The 21,637-nt window shown below is 39.2% G+C and overlaps 2 protein-coding genes across 2 annotated transcripts in view; one reads left to right on the top strand and one right to left on the bottom strand.

Annotated features, from left to right (window-relative positions):
* Positions 1–21,637, bottom strand: part of LOC144056593 (uncharacterized) — a 63,527-nt gene that overhangs the window by 177 nt on the left and 41,713 nt on the right. The gene's annotated exons all lie outside the window — the stretch shown is intronic.
* Positions 44–17,992, top strand: slc6a1b (solute carrier family 6 member 1b). Its single transcript, XM_077573533.1, has 15 exons — positions 44–511; positions 1,102–1,440; positions 1,667–1,798; positions 1,998–2,098; positions 2,475–2,584; positions 3,560–3,692; positions 4,944–5,078; positions 5,294–5,397; positions 6,868–6,992; positions 7,761–7,873; positions 7,947–8,078; positions 9,357–9,459; positions 9,553–9,653; positions 11,061–11,228; positions 14,993–17,992. Exons 2-15 carry the CDS (start codon positions 1,194–1,196, stop codon positions 15,104–15,106), a joined length of 1,818 nt encoding a protein of 605 aa, XP_077429659.1. The 5' UTR covers positions 44–511; positions 1,102–1,193; the 3' UTR covers positions 15,107–17,992.

Raw genomic sequence — 21,637 nt, 5'->3', positions numbered from 1 at the left:
AGAAAAAAAGAGGAGGTGAGAAAGGATATAAAACGTTGGGACAAGAAGATGCTCCTCTCCCGAAGCCGCTGCCATCCATCCACGCTGGACATGTTGGACTAGCCGCTGCTGTGCGCGCGCGCGTGTGTGAGTGTGAGTGGAGGAGGAGGGGGCTCGCCCAACTATGTGGATGAGGCCGCGCTGCGCATCGCTACGCCCCTGCTCGCTCCAAGTCAGACGGCTCCTTCTCCTCGCGTCTTCTCGTCTGCCGGCTGCCTCTCTTTCAGCACCACTCCTTTAAGGACAGCAGCGCACACCCCCTTCCGCCGTCCTTCCATCCTTCCATCTATCTATCCCTCCTTCTTCTTCTTCTTCTTCCTCCAGCCATCCAACCATCCGCCCGCCACCCTCCGGATCGTTTACTCGCCAGCGAGCGGATCGGATGCGAAATTTTGCAGTCAGGACGCACAGAAAAAGTGCAAGGAATAACTTTTGGGGATTTATTTCCAACAAGAAGACTAAATAGTCAACTGTAAGTATGTGTCACTGTTTTTCCACCCATAACTTAGCTGCGCTAGATTTCTTTAAAACAGCAATAAATCGATATTTTTTTCTTTTTTTTTGAGAATAATTATTATGTCGAATATAGAGATTAAAAAAAAAACAGAAAAAAAAAACATTTAATGTAAATGTGAGTCCTTCAAAGGGGTGTTGGGGGTGGGGGTGGGGGGGTCTCGTGCGTAATTGCGCGCACTCATCCGTTGGTGCGTTTATTTCACAGCGAGGGGCAAAAAAATAAATAATGCAAATAAAAGCTGCATTTCAAGAAAATACTTCAAAAAATGTTGAGAACTGCGTAATTTCCCATCGTTATTCTCGATTCAAGGATCTGGTTTATGTTTGTTGTCCGCGCGTAAATGAGATTTATTGCCAGTAAGCGTGTGCGTCTGGCTCCTAAATTGCTTTGCACATTTCTCTGCACGCAAGCGCCCATTGCCACACCGTGAGAAGTTGATTGGATTAATTGGCCTTGTTTTCTTCTTTTCATACATTCGAACCCACGTGCAAAGTGGAATCTAACATTTGTAGGTTTAATCAACATTTTACGCATTTCTCCGGCAGCGAACCGGTGGGACGGAGCCGCTGCGTGACCCGAACCGGTGCTGCTGAAGTGGTGCCCTTCCTCCTCCTCCTCTTCCTCCTTCCTTCCGAGCATGGCCACCAACGGGACCAAAGCGTCGGACGGCCACGTCCTCACGGAGACCGTGAGCGAGGCGCCGACCAGCACGGCCAACGACAAACCCAAAACGCTGGTGGTGAAGGTGCAGACGAGCAAAAAGGACTTACCCGAACGAGAGACGTGGGCCGGGAAATTTGACTTCTTGCTCTCGTGTGTGGGATACGCAATCGGACTCGGGAATGTGTGGAGATTTCCTTATTTGTGTGGAAAGAATGGCGGAGGTAATCAGGAGTTATTTTTCCTTCCAAAGGAACCAATACCGGGATTCCATGTCTCTTAAATCCAAATGTGTAGCCGTGCGTAATTACGCACAGGCGTCCGGTGCTCAATTCACCTTTTTTTCCCTTTTTTCTTTCTTTTTTTACATCTGGAATATGTTGAATGTTAATCATTTATAGTTTTACCTTTACTGAACCCTTCCTTTTTTTTTTATTACCTCTCATTCAGGAGCCTTCTTGATTCCCTACTTTTTGACCTTGATATTTGCTGGCATGCCCCTCTTCTTTCTGGAGACGGCTTTGGGTCAGTACACGTCAATTGGGGGGCTCGGAGTGTGGAAGCTGGCTCCCATGTTCAAAGGTAAAAAAAATAGATAAATAAAAATAAAATTAGAAAAAAAAAAGCTATGTTAGTGTTAAAAGCGTTTTGTTTTGTTAAAAGGTTGTTTTTGTTATTCAAGGTAATAAAAAACAAAAAAGACTTAAAATCATGAACAGAAATTATGGCGAGGTCTTATAAAAATGCCTCATATTTCTTTTAAAGCTGTGTGTTGTTTCAGGTGTCGGTCTGGCCGCTGCTGTGCTCTCCTTTTGGCTTAACATTTATTATATTGTCATCATTTCCTGGGCTATTTACTATCTGTACAACTCCTTCACAAATGTGAGTATCTTTCTAAAATAATCAATGACAATGTATGTAAAATCCTGACGTTATTTAGGGGTACCTAATAGACTGCATGAGAGAGAGAGAGTAAGAGAGAAAGAGAGAGAGAGAGAAAAGGTTGTAAAGCCTTTAACTGACTATGACATTTATTACTTCCTTTCCCACATAATTAGCGCTTTACACAAGCTATTGATAAATGCATTCTGGCGATGAGTCATCCCGTTTTTAGAGGGAAGCATGAAATCGCAATGTCCCCCCCCCCCACCCCACCAACCCCACCCCCTAAAGACTATCATGGACTTGGCACACAAAATTGGACCCGGAGGTGGGAAAGTGCAGTTCCAAGTCAAAAGATTTTTTTTTTTCTTTCCAGGACCTGCCATGGCAGACTTGTGGCAATTCCTGGAACACAGACCGTTGCTACACCAACTACAGCACGCCCGACACCACCAACCTCACCAGCGCTGTGGTGGAGTTCTGGGAGTAAGTTGGACAGACGAGTCCCCCGTACAATGCTCCAATTAATCGGAGATATTCTATGAGTGCGCATGTGGAGCCTCCAAAGTCAAACACCCCGGATTTGAAAGTTCAACTGACATTTTCTGCCTCAAATAGTCAAACAAGGGCAAAACTTGTGCTCAGTGAGAATTTAAAGGACTACTTCCAAAAATGTTACTTTAAGGGTGCTCTTTTGACCAAATGTGAAAATTGTGATGATAACCATAGACCAGGAAAAGGAATTTACTGCAGCCCGGAAGTGATCTTGGTGATATTTATGAAAATGATTGATTGGTATCAGTCTGTAAATCTAAGTTATATCGACCAAAGTCAAACGCCCCCAAAGTGGTAAAATTTGGAGTTCAACCAACAATACAGTATCGAAGAATATGCCTTATACTTGGAGTTCATCCATGACGTCAGCATTATTTGTGAGACTTACACTCATTGGGCATATTACATTTTTTAAATTTATTTTTTAGAAGTTTGCTATTCATGACCAATAGCAAAAATTGCCATGAAAGAGGAAAATATACTTATAGTGACATGTGAATTGGAAATACACGCGACAATACTGCATATTGTTACTACTATGTGAAAAACACTTATGTCCATTTTTGTATTTTTTTTTTAATATTTTTGAAATGAAACTGAAAACAGACATTACATAAACGTAAAAATATTTTTTTTAATTAATTTTTTTAATTAAACATCAGGGACATCGGGGGTTTTCACATAGCAGTGACGATATACCAAAAAAAAAACTAATACTAAAACTAATAAAAACTAACCTATAATAAAGCACTAAAAAAAAGTTTTAAAACTAACAAACCCGCTCTAAAAGTTAAATCTAATTAACTCACTGTTTTTTTGTTTTTTTTTAAGTTGTACTACAAGTTAAGTCCTTTTACCACTTCTTGCATACAGTAAAAAAAAAACCTTCCCCCTTTCCCGTTGCAGACGCAACATGCACCAGCTGACCGACGGCCTGGAGAAGCCCGGAGAGGTCAGGATCCCACTGGCCATCACCCTGGCCATCGCCTGGGTGCTGGTCTATTTCTGCATCTGGAAGGGGGTCAGCTGGACCGGCAAAGTGAGTTAGTGGCCGAGGACGCGGCACAAAGGAAACATTTAGCTTGCGTCGTTTCACCGCAAACAAGACGCGCGATTCATCGCTCAAGGTCGCCGAGCTGTCACTGCGACACGCCGGATTACTGTGCCGGGGGGGGGCCAGGGGGGGGCTTGGGGTGGAAGGCGGTTACGTAACTTTCACTTTACCCTTTAATTGTCCAACTTGAGACTAAGTTGGCTTAACTGTTGTGGCGTAGTGTCATAACAAAAACCCTTAAAGCGTATAATCGTGCGCTAAATGTGCTCAGCCATACACAGAACATTGATTTTATTAGCTCCCCCCCCCCCCACACACACACACACACAAGGCTACAAAAAGCAATAAAATTTTGTGGAGCCATTTCATTTTGATGCAACTCTAGAGAAACGTGCAGAAAGAGGAATTCCTCGCCCAAGAGTGCAAATGGTAGAGTCCTGTCCCTCTGTTTTAGTCATTCTTGAATCAAAAGTTAGACAGGATTTTTCCCTTTTCTCAATGGACTTTAGTTTCGAATTTCAATGATTTGGGTCATCACCGTTAACTTTTACCCCAAAATCAAAAATGGTTTGGTCCTTTCAATCCATTTGAAGCATCTTCCGTCATTCTCTATGAACCAGGAACTAGCCCAGAATTTCCTTTTCTTTTTGGACTAGTAGTGGAACTGTTTACTCCATTTTATCCATTAGTAATGTCTTGCATTATCCTTAATGAATCAGAAAGTAGCCTTCAAATTAAACAACAAACAAATTAATCAAAAACGCACTCACAATTCTTCCTTGTCCGACTCGAATTTTTCCATTTTGAACTGTTTACTCCCGTCATCGTTTTGATTCTGGTACGTTTTCGTAATTTCGTATGTCATTCTTTGAGAACCATGGAACTAGTTTAGAAACTAACAAACATTTTTTTGGTTTGTTTTTTGGCCATTTGAGTAAAGATTTGCTCCCATCGCAAAAACAAAAAAATGGTTGAAAACCACAAGCAGGAAGTAGCCTCCTAACTAACAAACAGAAGGACAAATAAAAATACGATCACAATTTTTGAACCAGGAAGTGTAAGTTGTAAGGTGGATAACAAACAAACAAATATGAATTATTTTTTTTCTCTCACTTTTGACAGATTTCTGTGCCATTTGTGTTCATTTTCGTTTTAATGATCAACTGCCACTTTGTTATGTATTTTGTCTAGTTGTAGGAAAAAAGTGGTCTAACAACGACTCTGTGTCCTTTACAGGTAGTGTACTTCTCCGCCACGTACCCTTACTTTATGCTGTTCATCCTGTTTTGTCGTGGCATCAGTCTGCCCGGAGCTATTGATGGAATCCTCTTCTACATCACGCCAGACTTTGAAAAACTGAAGCAGTCTGAGGTACGAGCGGCCTTTTGTTGCTTTGCTTCTGAAAATGTTGTCTGGAATTGAAGAAGTTATATTATGCCATCATTTCAAAATGATAGAAAGTTTTTTCCTAGTAAGCCTAAAAAAAACGGTATTGCTACCAATTTCAATGCTACCTTTTGTACAAAATCCCACAAAATCTGGACTGTATGTAAAAAAGTATTCTTTTTTTCTTCGTTGCGAGTCAGGTTTGGCTGGATGCTGCCACTCAGATCTTCTTTTCCTACGGGCTGGGTTTGGGCTCTCTGATTGCACTGGGTAGCTACAACCCCTTCAACAACAACGTATACAGGTACGTTTGTTATGCAGTCATTAGTTGATTCTGTGTCAACCAATACTGTGATCTTATACGAAACACAATTTCGTTCCTGGGTTGAATTTTGGGTGGGTACTTCTTGTCTAAAACCTTTCGATTCTGATTTGCAAGGTCAGGTAACAAGTTTCTCATTCTATCTCTTTATTACGTTTTTTTTCGGGATCCTGTGATACAGTATTTTTACATCATTTTGTCAATAATATCACGATACGAGGTAGGATTTTGATAGAAGTGCATAAAAATCAGCTTTTACTGTGAATCATTTGCTTAACTCGTTTGCTCCCAAAAACGTATAAATACGTTCTATTTTAAATATTATCATGCTTCCAAAGATGTATTTATACATTTTTTATGGTTTTTTTTATGCTAGAACATACAGAACGCTTTGATGCAGCCTCTGAACTGAAGAGGTCGCTCAAAGCAATGGTAGTTATTACAAAAACGGCCAGCAGGTGGCAGCAGAGTATAAGAGATCAACAAGTGCCATGTTGCAAATAGCTCTTTCCCCCACTGTTTTAAACAGATTTGTGAATAATGATGAAACTTAGCTATGTTCTAGCGCTAAATGCTGCAAAACAGAAACAGGTAGAAATATATTTTTTTCCTGATGAAAGAAGAGACTCTAATCTTTCCTTTGGCAGGTTCCATGTTTTTTAGCAATATAACACAATATTCTGTGGGCCTTGCAAAATCAGTCGAAATCCAGGAAAACCGCCGGGAGCGAAGGGGTATGCTTCAGTGAGAATGACTGGGAGTGAATGAGCTCAAACGTAATGTTTTTTTCCCCCAAGGTTGTCGACAGTCACTTCTAGAAGTCGTCAATTTACAAAATGTCCAATCATTCGTCATTCGGCAGCACGCTGGGCACCCTTCTGTCGTCAGTCTGTCATTTTAGTTTAACCATGTTTGCAAAGAGCTCCGTCAGTGACGATTACGCTGACGAACGAAAATCCACTTCTGTCAGTGTTCAGTTAAAGTTTCTCATCATTCATTAGCAAAACAGGTGTCCGTCATTGACGGACTAACAGTATTGATGGAATGCCCACCTCAGGAGATATTGTACAATGAGCGCTAAATGGAATTATGAATATTTTTGTTCGACCACTAATACCTTGATAAACAGAACTGGACGCCGACTACCCCCAACAATGGATTTTGGTCTCCAGTATTTACAATAATTTCAGTAATTTTGCTGCACTGCTTTCAAACTGCTCCATTCAACCCCTTTTCAACAACACAAGTCAGCTTCCCAACGTAAGATTTTAACTGTCATTTCAAAGGAAGCGATCAAAAATAAGCAGCAGTTTCTTTAGCGCTGGATGCAAAATGGCTCCCCACCCAATCCCACCCGCCGCCGCCATCCCTCTCACCAATGTGCGGCGGGATGATAAGGAATTGATATCGGCGTGACAATGGCCGCCTTGTGCTTTGTCTCCCTCCCGACAGAGATTCTATCATTGTCTGCTGCATCAACTCCTTCACCAGCATGTTCGCCGGCTTTGTCATCTTCTCTATTGTGGGATTCATGGCCAACGTGACAAAGAGACCCATTGCTGATGTGGCAGCCTCAGGTAATTGCAATCAATGTTGAAGCTCGATGGCGACAATCAGCAAAGGCAACAGACACTCGGAGACGTGCAAATAATTATCTCTCGAAGTTTGCTGGATGTGTTATTCTTTGAGTCAGAAAGGGGGGAATTGTGACTGGGTTTTGATTTCTGGGTTAATTAGAAAAAAACAAGAAAATTGCTCAGTGATTTCGCAAATCTTCCAATCCTTTGAAAATCCTCAAGTTTAGTTCGACATTCAGCACCCACAAGGACGCTTTGGACTTATTTTTAGCTTCTTCTTTTTCACGTCTTCTTTTAGTTCAAGTTATCTTTTGCCTTACAGTCACAGCACTTTCATCAGATTTAAGCCAAAACAACCTCGTACTTGTTGCCCTTCTCAGTCAGGGTTAAACAAATCATCTTTAGCTCAAATTTAACATGTAATGTCTGGTGCAATAGTGGTTAGCACATCTGGATCAGAGTTCTAAGGTTCGGTGATTTTATCTGTAGACGCTAGTCAGTCCGGCGCGTTCCCTCGCTTTCACCCAAAATCAGCTGGATTCGATTTCAGCTCAAGCGTAACCCTAATGACTACAAGTGCTATCCAAAAAGGAAGAATTGATGGATGTTCTCAGTGCTGCCCTGCGATTGACTCGCAACCAGTCAGGCCTTTCACCCAAAGTCAGATTGGATCGGCTCCAGGTCATCCGTGACCCAAACAGCAAAAGCGGTATAGAAAATGACTAGATGGATGGACTCAATGCCTTTTTCCCCAATGCATGTTTTAAGGACCTGGCTTGGCATTTTTGGCTTATCCCGAGGCCGTCACCCAGCTGCCAATCTCCCCTCTGTGGGCCATCCTCTTCTTCTCCATGCTGCTAATGTTGGGAATCGACAGCCAGGTACTGAGAAAACCTCAAGTGGCCATAACAAAAGAGATGACATGAAAAACAGTTGACTGTGCTACTCCTCTAGTTCTGCACCGTGGAAGGCTTCATCACCGCACTGGTAGACGAGTTCCCTCACGTTTTGCGGAAGCGCCGTGAGATTTTCATTGCCATCGTCTGCCTTGTATCTTACATAATTGGACTGTCCAACATCACCCAGGTAAGTCAACCAGTGGGACGAGCGTTCGGCCAATTTTCCATTTAGATGTCATGGTCATTAAATATTTATTAACTTCAAACCATGTGTAAAGCAGTGGTCAGGTAAAAAAATAAAAAATAAAATTAAAAGCTAAAATGTGTATGAAAAATAATAAGAATTCTATTGTATTCTAATAAGAAAATAATTCATTATTTTTATTTTAATTATTTTAGTTTTAACTAAGCAAATAATGGAAAAATACAATATAATATGTGTAAAAATGATTTAACAATAAACCGATTACACATTTATTTAATGAGGTAAATAAAACAAAACAAAACCAGATCAATTAAAGCAGCAAAAAGGACTCTTGCTAATGAATGATCGTAATAGTGAATGCTCGGTGGGCCGGAATAAAGAATGGAGAAGGCCTTAAGTGGCACTAATATTTTAGTATGCGTATTATTAATGATAAAATAACAAGTCTATTATTAATCCAATAAAAAAAAACAGTAAACACTCTTTCTTTTAAGCTGAATTATTTTTTCCGAATATAAATTTAAATGTAAAAATCACACACCTAATTCTTTAACATTACTAATAGCAGGTAGCATACGAAGCTAACAGTGGCCTACATCTTCATTCTGAAATGCAGCACTCCAACAATATAGTAACCAAAGTCCTTTGTTTTTCTCACATAAAGTCAGCTGGGACGAGTTCCAGCTCATCTAGAGCGATACAAAATGGACACAAAGTCCTTTACTACAAAAACAAAATAAAACGCAATACCGAGTATGCTATCATGCTAATAAGACTGGTAATAAAACCAGAAAGAACAGCCTTTCAAACTAAAACCAGTGTCAAGACTTCTGCCTCGTCATTTCACATAAAAAACATTGTTCTTTTTAGAAAAGTGTAGTAAAATGCCAAAGGAAAAAAAATCCCACTACAAAACAAATAGTTAATCGTTTGATGCTGGCCAAAATGAGGGGAAGCGTGTTCATGCTAACTTCAAATTGGAGGAAAAGTGATACAGAGGCGCTGTGTACTAGAAGGAAACTGTTCCGAACAAAAGCTTCCAAGGAATTGATGAGCATTCTTGTCCAGTTGAGATGGACCTTCTAAGGACATCGGCATCGTTGCAGAGATGCCGTGTCCTCACCAACGAGACTCATCGCTCTCTCGATGTTGTTCCACTTGACTGGCCTGCTACTTGCCCGCATACCCTAATTGCCTTCATTTATGTTACTACTCCGTCCCTGCCCCCTCATCAGCGTCCTTTTGTGTCTCATTCTACAGGGTGGCCTGTATGTGTTTAAGCTCTTTGACTACTACTCAGCCAGCGGGATGTGTCTGCTGTTCCTCGTCTTCTTCGAGTGCGTCTCCATTTCGTGGTTCTACGGTGAGGCAAACTTTTAATAAGGGGACGTTTTTATTTAAGGGAGATTCCGAGATGACGCTCAAGGATTCACAATGCTTTAATGTTGTTTTGCAGGCGTGAATAAGTTCTACGACAACATTGAGGAAATGATCGGGCACCGGCCCTGTATGTGGTGGAAGGCCTGCTGGGTTGTTTTCACGCCACTAATTGTGGCTGTAAGTACAACACAAGAGCTATCTATCTATCTATCTATCTATCTATCTATCTATCTATCTATCTATCTATCTATCTATCTATCTATCTATCTATCTATCTATCTATCTATCTATCTATCTATCTATCTATCCATCTATCATCTATCTATCATCCATCCATCCATCTAGCAAGCAAGCTAGCAAGCAAGATAGCTAGCTATCAAACTAGCCAGATAGCGAGCTAGCTAGCACATTAATGCCAAGTAAGTAAATGTTACCCATGGTTTATTCACTTTTGCAACTGCTACATTTCTTTGATTTCATAACTTTTTATTCATGAGAGCAAAAGTATGTCAACATGTAACTGACAGGTGTGTTTTGTAGATTTTCCAAACAATAGGGAGTTGAATGCCCGCGCTCAGTTCCAGATTTGGTTCTGCCAGTGGAGAGTACCATTATACAATTTAGAGGTTGAAAACAGAGCTAGGCTAAAAGCCATTTTGAAGACTTTCCCATATTACTGTAAAAACTCTCACCAAGTTTTGGTTCTTTAACCCCCCCATGGATTTTGGGGAAAAATTATTCAGAAGTGAGTTTTACTTAGCAACCTGTAATTCAATTATCTTAACACTGTTAGAAGACCCATCTTTGTCTTCCGCGTGTTCGTTGTTGTTCGGGTAGGGAGAATGTTGATTTTCTGAATACAGACTGGAGATCGGTGAACAAGTCCTTTGAAGGATTTATTTTACAGAATATTCCGGACACAAGCAAGTTTACACACAAATGGCTGCAGTCCTCTCGCAAGTGTGTAGTTACAGCGGACTCAAAGCATTCTTATACTATCTTGAAAAGCAGTATTCCCAAACCCCCAAACCCCCAGCCATGAGTTCAATACACATGACGACAGCCGGAAGTAGATAAGACTTTTACAGCATATCATCCAATACACATTGACTTCAACCACAGACACTGGCCCATTGATGTGGAAACAGACGAGGCCCCACCCCAGATCACATTCAATACACTCACCAAGCTCTACTGAGGAAATTAAAACAGTTATGACTAAACTAAAACAGTTATGACTAAATCTGGGCAAAAGACCCTCAACAACACACACACAAAAAAAAACACCATTTGAGTTAGAAGTGGACATTTTAGCGTTATTTGTGCCCTTTAGAGACAAACCTGAGTATGTGTCTAATAGCTACCAAATTTGAACGGCGTATCTTAGACAGATGGACTACGATCAATCGCAAGCCATTTTAGTTTTTGTTTGATGACTCCCTATAAAAGAGAAAAAAACTACATGAGCTTAACCTCAAGAGATTACGAACTGACTGGCAGAAACCTTTAGATGCAAATTTCCACGATTTTATTCCGTGTGTGTATGCAGATGATGACATTTGTGCCGTGGCGTCTCGTTTTCAGGGTGTGTTCCTGTTCAGCGCAGTGCAGATGGTACCCCTCACCATGGGCGACTACGTGTTCCCAGCCTGGGGCCAGGGTGTCGGCTGGCTAATGGCCCTTTCTTCCATGGTCCTCATCCCTGGCTACATGGGCTACATGTTCCTCACACTCAAAGGCACATACAAAGAGGTAACGCGCCGTCTGGCTTTTGTCTCGTTTGCGCGTGTCGCTCACAATGGGATAGGGGCTGTCGGGGGGGGGGGGGGGGGGTGTTGCTTATCTAATAATTGCAGTGTGAGCCATGAAATTAAAAGCGAAACATTCAGAATGCTCGCGGCAAATAGCATTCAAGCTTTTCTTTGAAAAGCACAGGGTGAAGACGCGTGGCTTTATTAAAGCCAAGAATTGTAACTTTTTGTTGATGATCAAGGTTGGATATTATTGAGAAAGAAAATGACCAAACTCATACTTGGTGTAGTCATATTTAACCCTGGAGAACCCAAGAACCCTTTTCTTCTTTGGAAAATTATGAATTATACATTAAATGACTGCTATAGTAAGTTCACTGAACCAAAATATATGTTTTTTCAAAGTATTCTCTAATTAGGGCGAAATTTGACCCGTTGGGATTTAGGGGTATCATTTCGAAAAATCTGAATAACAAAAACTGTCAGTAAACTATTTAGAATTTAAGAAAATAATCAATCAAATACACAGCTACATTGAACAATATAATTTTTCTGTTTTATTTGTTGCATTTTAGCCATCTTGTCACCACAACTCTGGCTCATGTAAATGCAATATTCATCCACTAGATGGCCCCATGCAGGGGTCAGAAGTGGCACTCTGGACTTTTGAAGTTAAATTTGAAAAAAAAAATAAATAAATAAAAAGGTCTTTGTTATTTGAGTAGCAGAATTTATGGGGGCCAAATTTGACCCTGTGGGTTCTCCAGGGTTAAAATAAATCATTGAGGGATTCAATCATCTTTGTTGACAGTACAAGCAAATACAGTTTTAAGTGTCTACAAGTCTGGCGGAATAAATTAAAATAAATTTATTCAGAATTTAATCACTGGAAAGTCAATATTACAGTAGCCAGTCATATTGTACTGAGCAGACAGGTCGCTTCAAAGGTTAGCAACAAAGTATTGAGCAAAGGCTGTGAACACAAAACCACAGTAATAAAAAAAATAAAAAACTTTTTCCACATTAACATTTTGAAAGAATTCAATCCATTTTGGAATCGAGTGAAAAATAAATTGTGGGAAAAGTGAAGCGCCGTGAAGACTTTCCGGATGTGCTGTAATTCTATACTTTTAGCGTTTAAGTGTATTAAATGCAATACAATGCAAACTCTGACTGACCTAGCTTCCCCCCCCCCCCCCGCATACATTTTGAGAATGTAAAAAATATCACCCTAGCTACAGAGTGTAGACTCTTCACATTCCATATTGAAGTGCCGCAGCTTTGCATAATGCGATTTAGTGTATTAAGAGAGCAGTGCGACACAACACGACTGTAATAAGCAAACATGTGGGCAAGCGGCGTGAAGATGGGATAAGTGCCACGAGAAGTCGAGCATAAGATAAAAGGATTTGTAAAATGGAGATTGTAATGAGTTTTGTTGAACGACTTGAGATGACTTCAGATTGTACGCTGAGGAATGATTGAACTGCGGTTATGACTTATTTTTGGACGCATCATTTACATTTGGATGTGAAGCTATGCAGAGCACAAATCTATATGATCTCCAGCGGCTGAGCTTGACAGGCACCAGCGTGGCAGGAAATGGGCGCTAATTACGGAGGCTGTCGGCAGCGACGTGCAGGTGTCAGGAGGCGCGATGGCAGCTGATTGTCTTAATTGTAGCAATCAGACGGCACATTACAGCTCACAAGTGCCGCTCGCCAAATGTGGATGGTGCCACGGAGCTGCTAGTCATACCACGTCACTTTAATTGCGTTGATGAGGATGAGGATGAGGATGAGGATGAAGATGATTTGGGATTTTTGGTTTGTACCATATCATGCACCCTGTCTCAGAATGTGGAATTTAAGACAGCAGCAATGGTTTGTAGAAAATGTTATTCTGTCATTAACCCATGTGACTTCCTGTAGAGAAGGGTACTGTTCGTGTCAGGTAATTCATGCGTCATAGTTTCTCGATGGAAGGAAGGTTGGTTGGTTGAACAGATGGACAGATGCATGGATGAATAGATGGAATAATGAATGATTGAATAGTGGACAGATGTTCATGGGTAAATAAGGATGGATGGTTGGATGGATTTTATTGGATAAATATGGATTGAAGGATTGAAGGGTTGATGGATGGATGGATGGATTTTAATGGATAAATATGGATGATGGATGGATGGATGGATTTTAATGAGTAAATATGGAATTATGGATGGAAGGGTGGATGGGTGCATTTTAATGGTTAAACTAAGGAATGAAGGAATGATGGATGGCTGCATGGATTGATGGATGGATTTTAATGGATACATATGGAATGAAGGATGAATGGATGGATGGATAGATTTTAATGGATAAATATGGATGATGGATGGATGGATTTTAATGAGTAAACATGGAATTATGGATGGAAGGATGGATGGGTGGATTTTAATGGGTAAATAAGGAATGAAGGAATGATGGATGGCTGCATGGATGGATGGATGGATGGATTTTAATTGATAAATATGGAATAAAGGATGGATGGATTTTAATGGATAAATATGGAATGAAGGATGGATGATGGAACAATAAATGATGGATAGATTTTAATTGACAAATAAAGGAATGGAGGAATAATGGATGGATGGATTTTAATGGATAATATGGATGATGGATGGATGGATAGATTTTAATGAGTAAATATGGAATTATGGATGGATGGATTTTAATGGATAAATATGGATGATGGATGGATTTAATTGGATAAATATGGATTGAAGGATTGAAGGATGGATGGATGGGTTTTAATGGTTAAATATGGATGATGGATGGATGGATAGATTTTAATGAGTAAATATGGAATTATGGATGGATGGATCTTAATGGATAAATATGGATGATGGATGGATTTTAATGAGTAAATATGGAATTATGGATGGAAGGATGGATGGGTGCATTTTAATGGGTAAATATGGAATGAGGGATGGATAATATGGATGATGGATGGATGGATAGATTTTAATGAGTAAATATGGATGATGGATGGATTTTAATGAGTAAATATGGAATTATGGATGGAAGGATGGATGGGTGGATTTTAATGGATAAATATGGGATGAGGGAAGGATGGATGGATTTTAATGGGTAAATATGGGATGGTGGATGGATGATGGATGGATGGATGATAGCAATATGGCACAATGGATAGATGTTATAGGGTTAAAGGATAGATGGCTGAATAATGTATGGTTCAAGGATGGAAGGATGCACAAAGGATGGATGGATGGTTGTATGAATCAAAGATCGAAGGACGGATGGATAAAATAAGTGTGGATGGATGATGCAAATAATTATGCATCAAAGATGGATGGATGGATAGATGGATTGATCATGAATTGAGAGATGATCAAAACGGATGGATGATATTTATGAAGATCATAGAAGTGTGGCTATAGCCTGTATGAAAGATAGACATGATAGATAAATCGTAAAAGAATCAAAGAATGTCCCTATTGGCAGATCAAAAGCGAATGAATAGCAATATGATAAAAATGGACGGACGGATGGATGGTCATATGATGAAAGGATATTTCGCAGATTAGCTGGAAGGATGGATGGACAAAAAAAATGTACAACTGTACAGTGAGATGGATGGACGATCCTATGCCTCAAAGACAGAAAGATGAACAGATGATAGATGGAATAAAGAATAACGGATGGATGAAAGGATCCGAGTAAATCCGTTTTCTTCCGTTGTGTCGTCGTCCTTCCATGGCAGCGTCTGAGGATGATGATCAAGCCGGTGGTGCTGGTGAAGGCTCAGGAAAACGGCCCAGAGCAGCAGACGGACAGCCAGAACCAGAACCCGGCCACCGAGGAGGCGTACATCTAGAACTTGGGTGAGCGTCTCTCTTGTCTCAGTGGGGTTCTCCGTCGGGCTCCGAACACGTCCCACGAGAATCGGAATCAAGGTTGGGAACGACCACCAGACGTCCACGTCTGCTTTCATTCACCTACCTCCTGGGGACACGTGAGACCAACCTGACCACATTTATTATTATTATTATGATGAAATCTCTTTTTTTATTTTATTGTTGTATCATACAGAGGAAACTACCCAGCCAATGTGTTGTGTAATTATAAAGTTCATTATGCAAAAAAAAAAAAAAGAAGACATTTTAGTGAGAGAAATATGAGTTAGAAAGTAAAACTATATTAAAAGATATTGTTTAAATTTGGAGGCCTGCATCGATTCGATAGTTTAGACGACAATTACTGTACAGTACAAAGATAAATATCTGTTTCAATGCATTTTTTGCTTGTACATTAAGTAAATACATAAAATAGATGCCATGTGTCGGATGAGAATTTAAATGAAATCTATGGAAGTGGAATGCGAATGGGGCCAAATCGAATCCGTTCATTTTAGTTGTTTACCAGCCACATTTTTGGGGGTTTACACCTTTGAAAAGCACAAGTACAGTTTGAAGAGTTTAAAACCTATGACAACAGCAAAAACAATAAATAATAATAATAATAAAAAAGATATATATACTTCAGTAGGATATGTAGCAAAAGACTGTCATCACTGTTGACAGTTTTGTCTTGTTTTTCTGAAGAACAATAACTATGTACAGTGTGTTGTTGGAATCCTTTTTTTCTTTTTCTTTTTTGTAGAATAACTTTGAGGTCGTTTTGTATATTCCAGACAGAGAAGGACCAAACACAAAGCACACGCCGGTTTGAATTTTTACAGGCGCAAAGTTAATAACAGCATGTGGTAAAAGTGATCACCTCTAGCAGACTGTCGATCACGGCGACATCCCATCGTGTACAATCCGACAAGCATCCACTTACGACTGTGAACGTGCACTCCAACAATAAGCTAAAGCGGCAGAGAGGCTGTGACGGCCTGATGATGGCTTTCGATGACATACGCTCACGATATTTAGTAACGCATTCCTCAGGAACAAAAGTGGACGTGACCAAATGCTCCTGGATATGATACACTGAAGCAGTTTTTGTTATTTAAATATATATTATAAAAATAAAAAAAAGATGTATACAAAAGTTCCTCAATTTAATGGCCGCAGATGAGGGAGAAGCAGAGAGGCCTTTAGTTGTACAAATATATTTTTCCCAATAATATGAATCAATGATTGATGAAAATGTAGTTTATATAAATATAAAAAAAGACTATTATGCTAAAACCCGTGCCAGACTGGGTGGAACTAATACTGTGGAGCGACCGCATGCCACCCATAACGTCAGCAAGACGACACATAAAATATTGAATTAATTGTCAAAAGTCAGAGTTCAATACATTGTCTCCACATAAAAGAACATGGCGTCTCCACGTGACAGACATGGACGTGCACAACATTGTGGAGTGACCGTCACAGTCTGCTAGAATGTTTTCTCGGTAGGTGCTGCTGTTTTGGCTAGCAACGGAGTTCAAATGGCGCTTTGTGAAGATCAGTGTCAATGAACTGAAAGAATTACAGTAATTACCCCTTTTTTTTCCCAATGGGAAAAAGGAGATATATATTGAAGGTAGGCGTTTATCTGTCTGATGTAGATGCGGCGTCAATTAGACGAATGGCCAGATTATTCGGGGAAGTTAATATTTAGTTTTCTTTTGGCTTCGAAGAGACTGTTTACATGCTTCAGTAGGTACTGCTGTTTTGGCTAGCGACATAGTTCAAATAGGTTTAGCGAATGCTTTAATGTCCGGCGTATGAACAATAGACATCTATTTGAGGAAGATGTTATTAAATATTATAATATTTATCTCAAGTGGGCATTTGAGGTACGGCCGCTATTTGAGGAAATACACGGTAATCAAAATGTCACCTTCTCTCTGAAATGTTTGACCTGTGATCTTTGGAAAACAGATCCAAATGTCGTGTGTGTGTGTGTGCGTGTGTATGTGCGTGCGTGCGTGTGCTTTCTTTGTGCACATCATTTCTCATAATGATAAATGAGCGAGCGAGGCGACTCCCGCAGTGGTTGGGATCGGTCTAAATCCTGGCGCACTCATTTTCGTAGGCTAAGGGAAAACCTATTATTACATATCAAGTTTGCACGGCAATATGAAAAAAATATCTTGTCTTATCTTATTACTGTAAAGAAAGAGTTGAAAAATAAATAAATAAATAAATAAATGATGATGATAATAAGATTTGCTTCTGTGGCAGCTACATGCGACAGGAATCAGGTTGAATCCGTCCGGTTGGGTCTCTTTTATTTATGTATTTTCTTTCTAAGTACGTAAATGAAAAGGACGACGAAGGATTCGGTGCATTTTTTTTTTTGTACAAAGTTACCATACTGCACTTTTCTCTCTTGAATAATGTTGTCAACTGGACTGTGTAATTCATGTATCTGTGAATGTCCGTACAACTTTTTTTTTTTGAGTTCTCATTTCTTCTGTCGATTCAATGTGGAAAAAAAGGAAAAGAAAAAGGAAGTTTATGATTTGCTGTTTTCCCACAATAATATTATCATCTTGGAAAAACTAAAGCACATCTCTCTCTTCGCTGTACAAATGATCATAACAGAATAGCATAATAATGCAGATGAAAATAATAATGTCATAGAAATGTCTAGTCAGAGAATATTGTTTTGTATATTTTTAGCTGTTTCTTGGGCCTGATGTAAAATATTATATGTAAAAAAAATATATATAAAATAAATGTCTTTAGATGTGTTCTATGAAAACGCATGATTGCAATATATGTTATCTGCAAAAAAATAAATAAAGACCTATAGATTATAATGGCTGTGTTGTGTTATTGGCCTACTTAATAGGGTGCAAGTTGACAGTCGGACAAAAAAAAGGTTTGACCTTTTCGGAGACTTTTGCAAATCTTTGCTTTGTCAAATTATGAAATCAAATCAGCCTATTTTTTCCCATGCAGGAATTGAATAAAAAGAAAAAGCTCAGTCTCAGCCAACTTTAGTGCCATGCTTACGGTTTTTCATTTGAATGCTTTAAATTTATGGCCTAGAAGTGTTTTTCATACAGATATTTTAATATAAGCATGACTTTCTTGACACCACCTGCCACCCTTCATCAAAAAAAAAAAAAAACATTTTCGAGTGGCTTTTTATTGTTGACAACCTAAGGCACACCTGTGCACTAATCATATTTTCTTATTATTTCGGCAAAGTAGAGGTGCTCACTAACAGATTTAGACAGAATCCTGAACAATATTTGAGAGAAACGTTTGTGCACATAGAAAAAAACTCTCAAAAGTCTTAAGTGATGCATTTATATTCTTGTTTGGTGTAACTTGGTCCACATTTCCCACGAGTGACCGTTTTCTTTCAACCAATCACCTGACAGTAGCCCTTCACGTAGTTGAATGTTTAAATAACATGTCATAAAAAAAAAAAATTTAAATATATATATTTTTTAAATAAATAAATAAAATAAAATAAATACCATGTCATGGAAAACTACCAGAACAGGCTTCTACATGAACAGGTAATAATATTGGGTAGTTCTCATACATTCTGTTCCAACAAAACAATTGTATGACTATAATCAGTTAAATACAGCATACAAGGAACTAAACTTTGTTTGTAGTCATTTAAAAAAGAAAATATTGCCACAACAGATCCTAATAATCATCCCTGCTTGGTCGAAATTGGCTTGATAGATTTGCACAATTGTGAGAGCAAAGATGACCTCCTGCAGGGAAAGCTGAGTCAAGTAGCCAGAGGACCTGCATGGCTGCGTGATCTTTTGACATCACGCTTCACACCACGTCTTGCCATCGTGGCCAACATAGAAATAAATGTTTGCCTCCAAGACATCCCCCCGACATGACCTAGTTGGTCTGGACAACGCTGATACGTTCCGACTGGGCTCACACTGATGCGCATGGACAGAGCAGGCACGGCTGTAGCGCTTGATGCCTGAGTAACGGAGATTTCAGGTGACTGTCTTATTGCAAATACACCGCAGATGGCAATATATGTTTCACTTGAGTCAGAATACATTATAATGCGGTAAAGTTTATATCAGGGCTCTCCATGCACAGTGTTGCCCTTGAATGACCCAAAACTCATTGTTTGGGTGAAAATATGCTGGAACCGTCCTCATCAATTATTTCCTCATATACATAACCCCCAATTCACACATTTACATTTGACACATTCAACATAACAGATTTGCTGTACATCATTCCCTTTCCAAATTCAATATGTCTCAGCTCATTTCCATTTACCTTGGGAGCGATTTTCAACATGGCCACGATTCCCACATGTACAGAAAAAAAATTAAATCTAATGTTTCCAACATTATAACGCCACATTATTCCTCATCATTTTATATCATTCAACATCATTCCTTGTCATTCCACATTATTAGATATCTTTCAAGATCATTCTACTTCATTATCATTCCATATTTTCCACCAACATATTGCACATTTGTTTTGCCAATATCATTCCACATCATCCAATAGATTGCCATATTTTCCATTTCCATCACATTTGTCACATCATATCATTCCACACCATTCACTAACATTCCACCTCATTCCATTTCTTTTAACATCAAAGTCTTTTGATATCCTTACATATCATCACTTTCCATCGTGTTGTATATTTTTCACCAATATCATTTCACATCATTCAGTATCACTCATAATCATTCCAAAATTTTCTATTTTCATTCCACATGATTTCGTTTAATTCAATATCATTCCACATCATCCAATAGATTGCCATATTTTCCATTTCCATCACATTTGTCACATCATATCATTCCACACCATTCACTAACATTCCACCTCATTCCATTTCTTTTAACATCATTCTAAGTCTTTTGATATCATTACATATCATCACTTTCCATCGTGTTGCATATTTTTCACCAATATCATTTCACATCATTCAGTATCACTCATAATCATTCCAAAATTTTCTATTTTCATTCCACATGATTTCGTTTAATTCAATATCATTCCACCACATCCAATATATTGCCATATTTTCCATTTCCATCACATTTGTCACATCATATCATTCCACACCATTCACTAACATTCCACCTCATTCCATTTCTTTTAACATCATTCTAAGTCTTTTGATATCATTACATATCATCACTTTCCATCGTGTTGCATATTTTTCACCAATATCATTTCACATCATTCAGTATCACTCATAATCATTCCAAAATTTTCTATTTTCATTCCACATGATTTTGTTTAATTCAATATCATTCCACATCATCCAATAGATTGCCATATTTTCCATTTCCATCACATTTGTCACATCATATCATTCCACACCATTCACTAACATTCCACCTCATTCCATTTCTTTTAACATCAAAGTCTTTTGATATCATTACATATCATCACTTTCCATCGTGTTGCATATTTTTCACCAATATAATTTCACATCGTTCAGTATTTCATTCATTCATTCATTTCATTCAATATCATTCCACGCGATTCCATATTTTTTCGTTCAGCATTACAGCATTCACATGCACTTTAAATTGCATTTTCTAGTTACAGTAAATATACTGTATTGACTGTAGGAAAGACACTTGTAGGAAAAACACTTCCAGGCCATAAATATGAAACAATCAAATGTAAAACAACATGTACAGTGGTAACCACATATCTTTACGTGCCGCACAATCTACTACATTGTTCATTGTTCGCACCCTTGAAACGTCTTCGGTCAAAATCCTTCGAAGTTTACAATGCCTCACCGTTGCTAATGACACAAGCCCCCGACATGATTGTCACTTGTGACTCAGAGGAAGTGTTTTGTGCGCATGTTGTACTTTTATGTCGACTTGATTTGTTTGACTGGCATGACAATTCATGTTAAAGAACGAGTTGCGTAAACTTTAAACGTCATCCATTAATTTCTTGTTTCTATGTTTGTACATGTACACAGTTCTGGAATCACTGGTGCACGTTATTGAAAACAGAGCAATTATTTGATATATCGTGTGTGTCTGCACACTTGCATGAGAATGCGTCAGCGTGTCCATGTGCGTAAATATTTGTGTGTGTGTTTGCTCATCTGGGCATGTGGCGGTGTACAAGTGCGACTTGCGCCGATGACACAGACATGAGGGAAGTTGCTCTGACATCTCTAGTCTAGCAGAGGTAGAGCGGCGCGTCACAAGTCAGCTCCGGGGCGACACCCCCCCCTTCCTCCGCCATGCTCAACGACTCCAGCCTGCTCCCTGTTTGCGTGCATGCTCTCCAAGCGCATCACAATCACCGAATGTAGATAGATAAAATCTACTTCCAGTCCACTATTTGCGTTATGTGAATGACGCAGCAAGGTTATATAATTGCATTTGGTTAAAGGGCTACAAATGTGAGGCTATTTAGGATGAAGGGAGGTCGATGGTGCCAATTTTTTTTGTTTTGCTTATGTAACT

The sequence above is a fragment of the Vanacampus margaritifer genome, chromosome 8 (genome assembly GCF_051991255.1).
Source record: "Vanacampus margaritifer isolate UIUO_Vmar chromosome 8, RoL_Vmar_1.0, whole genome shotgun sequence".
NCBI classification, from domain to species: Eukaryota; Metazoa; Chordata; class Actinopteri; order Syngnathiformes; family Syngnathidae; genus Vanacampus; species Vanacampus margaritifer.
The sequence above is the reverse complement of the archived record's forward strand: the minus strand, read 5'-3'. Positions and strand labels throughout refer to the sequence as shown.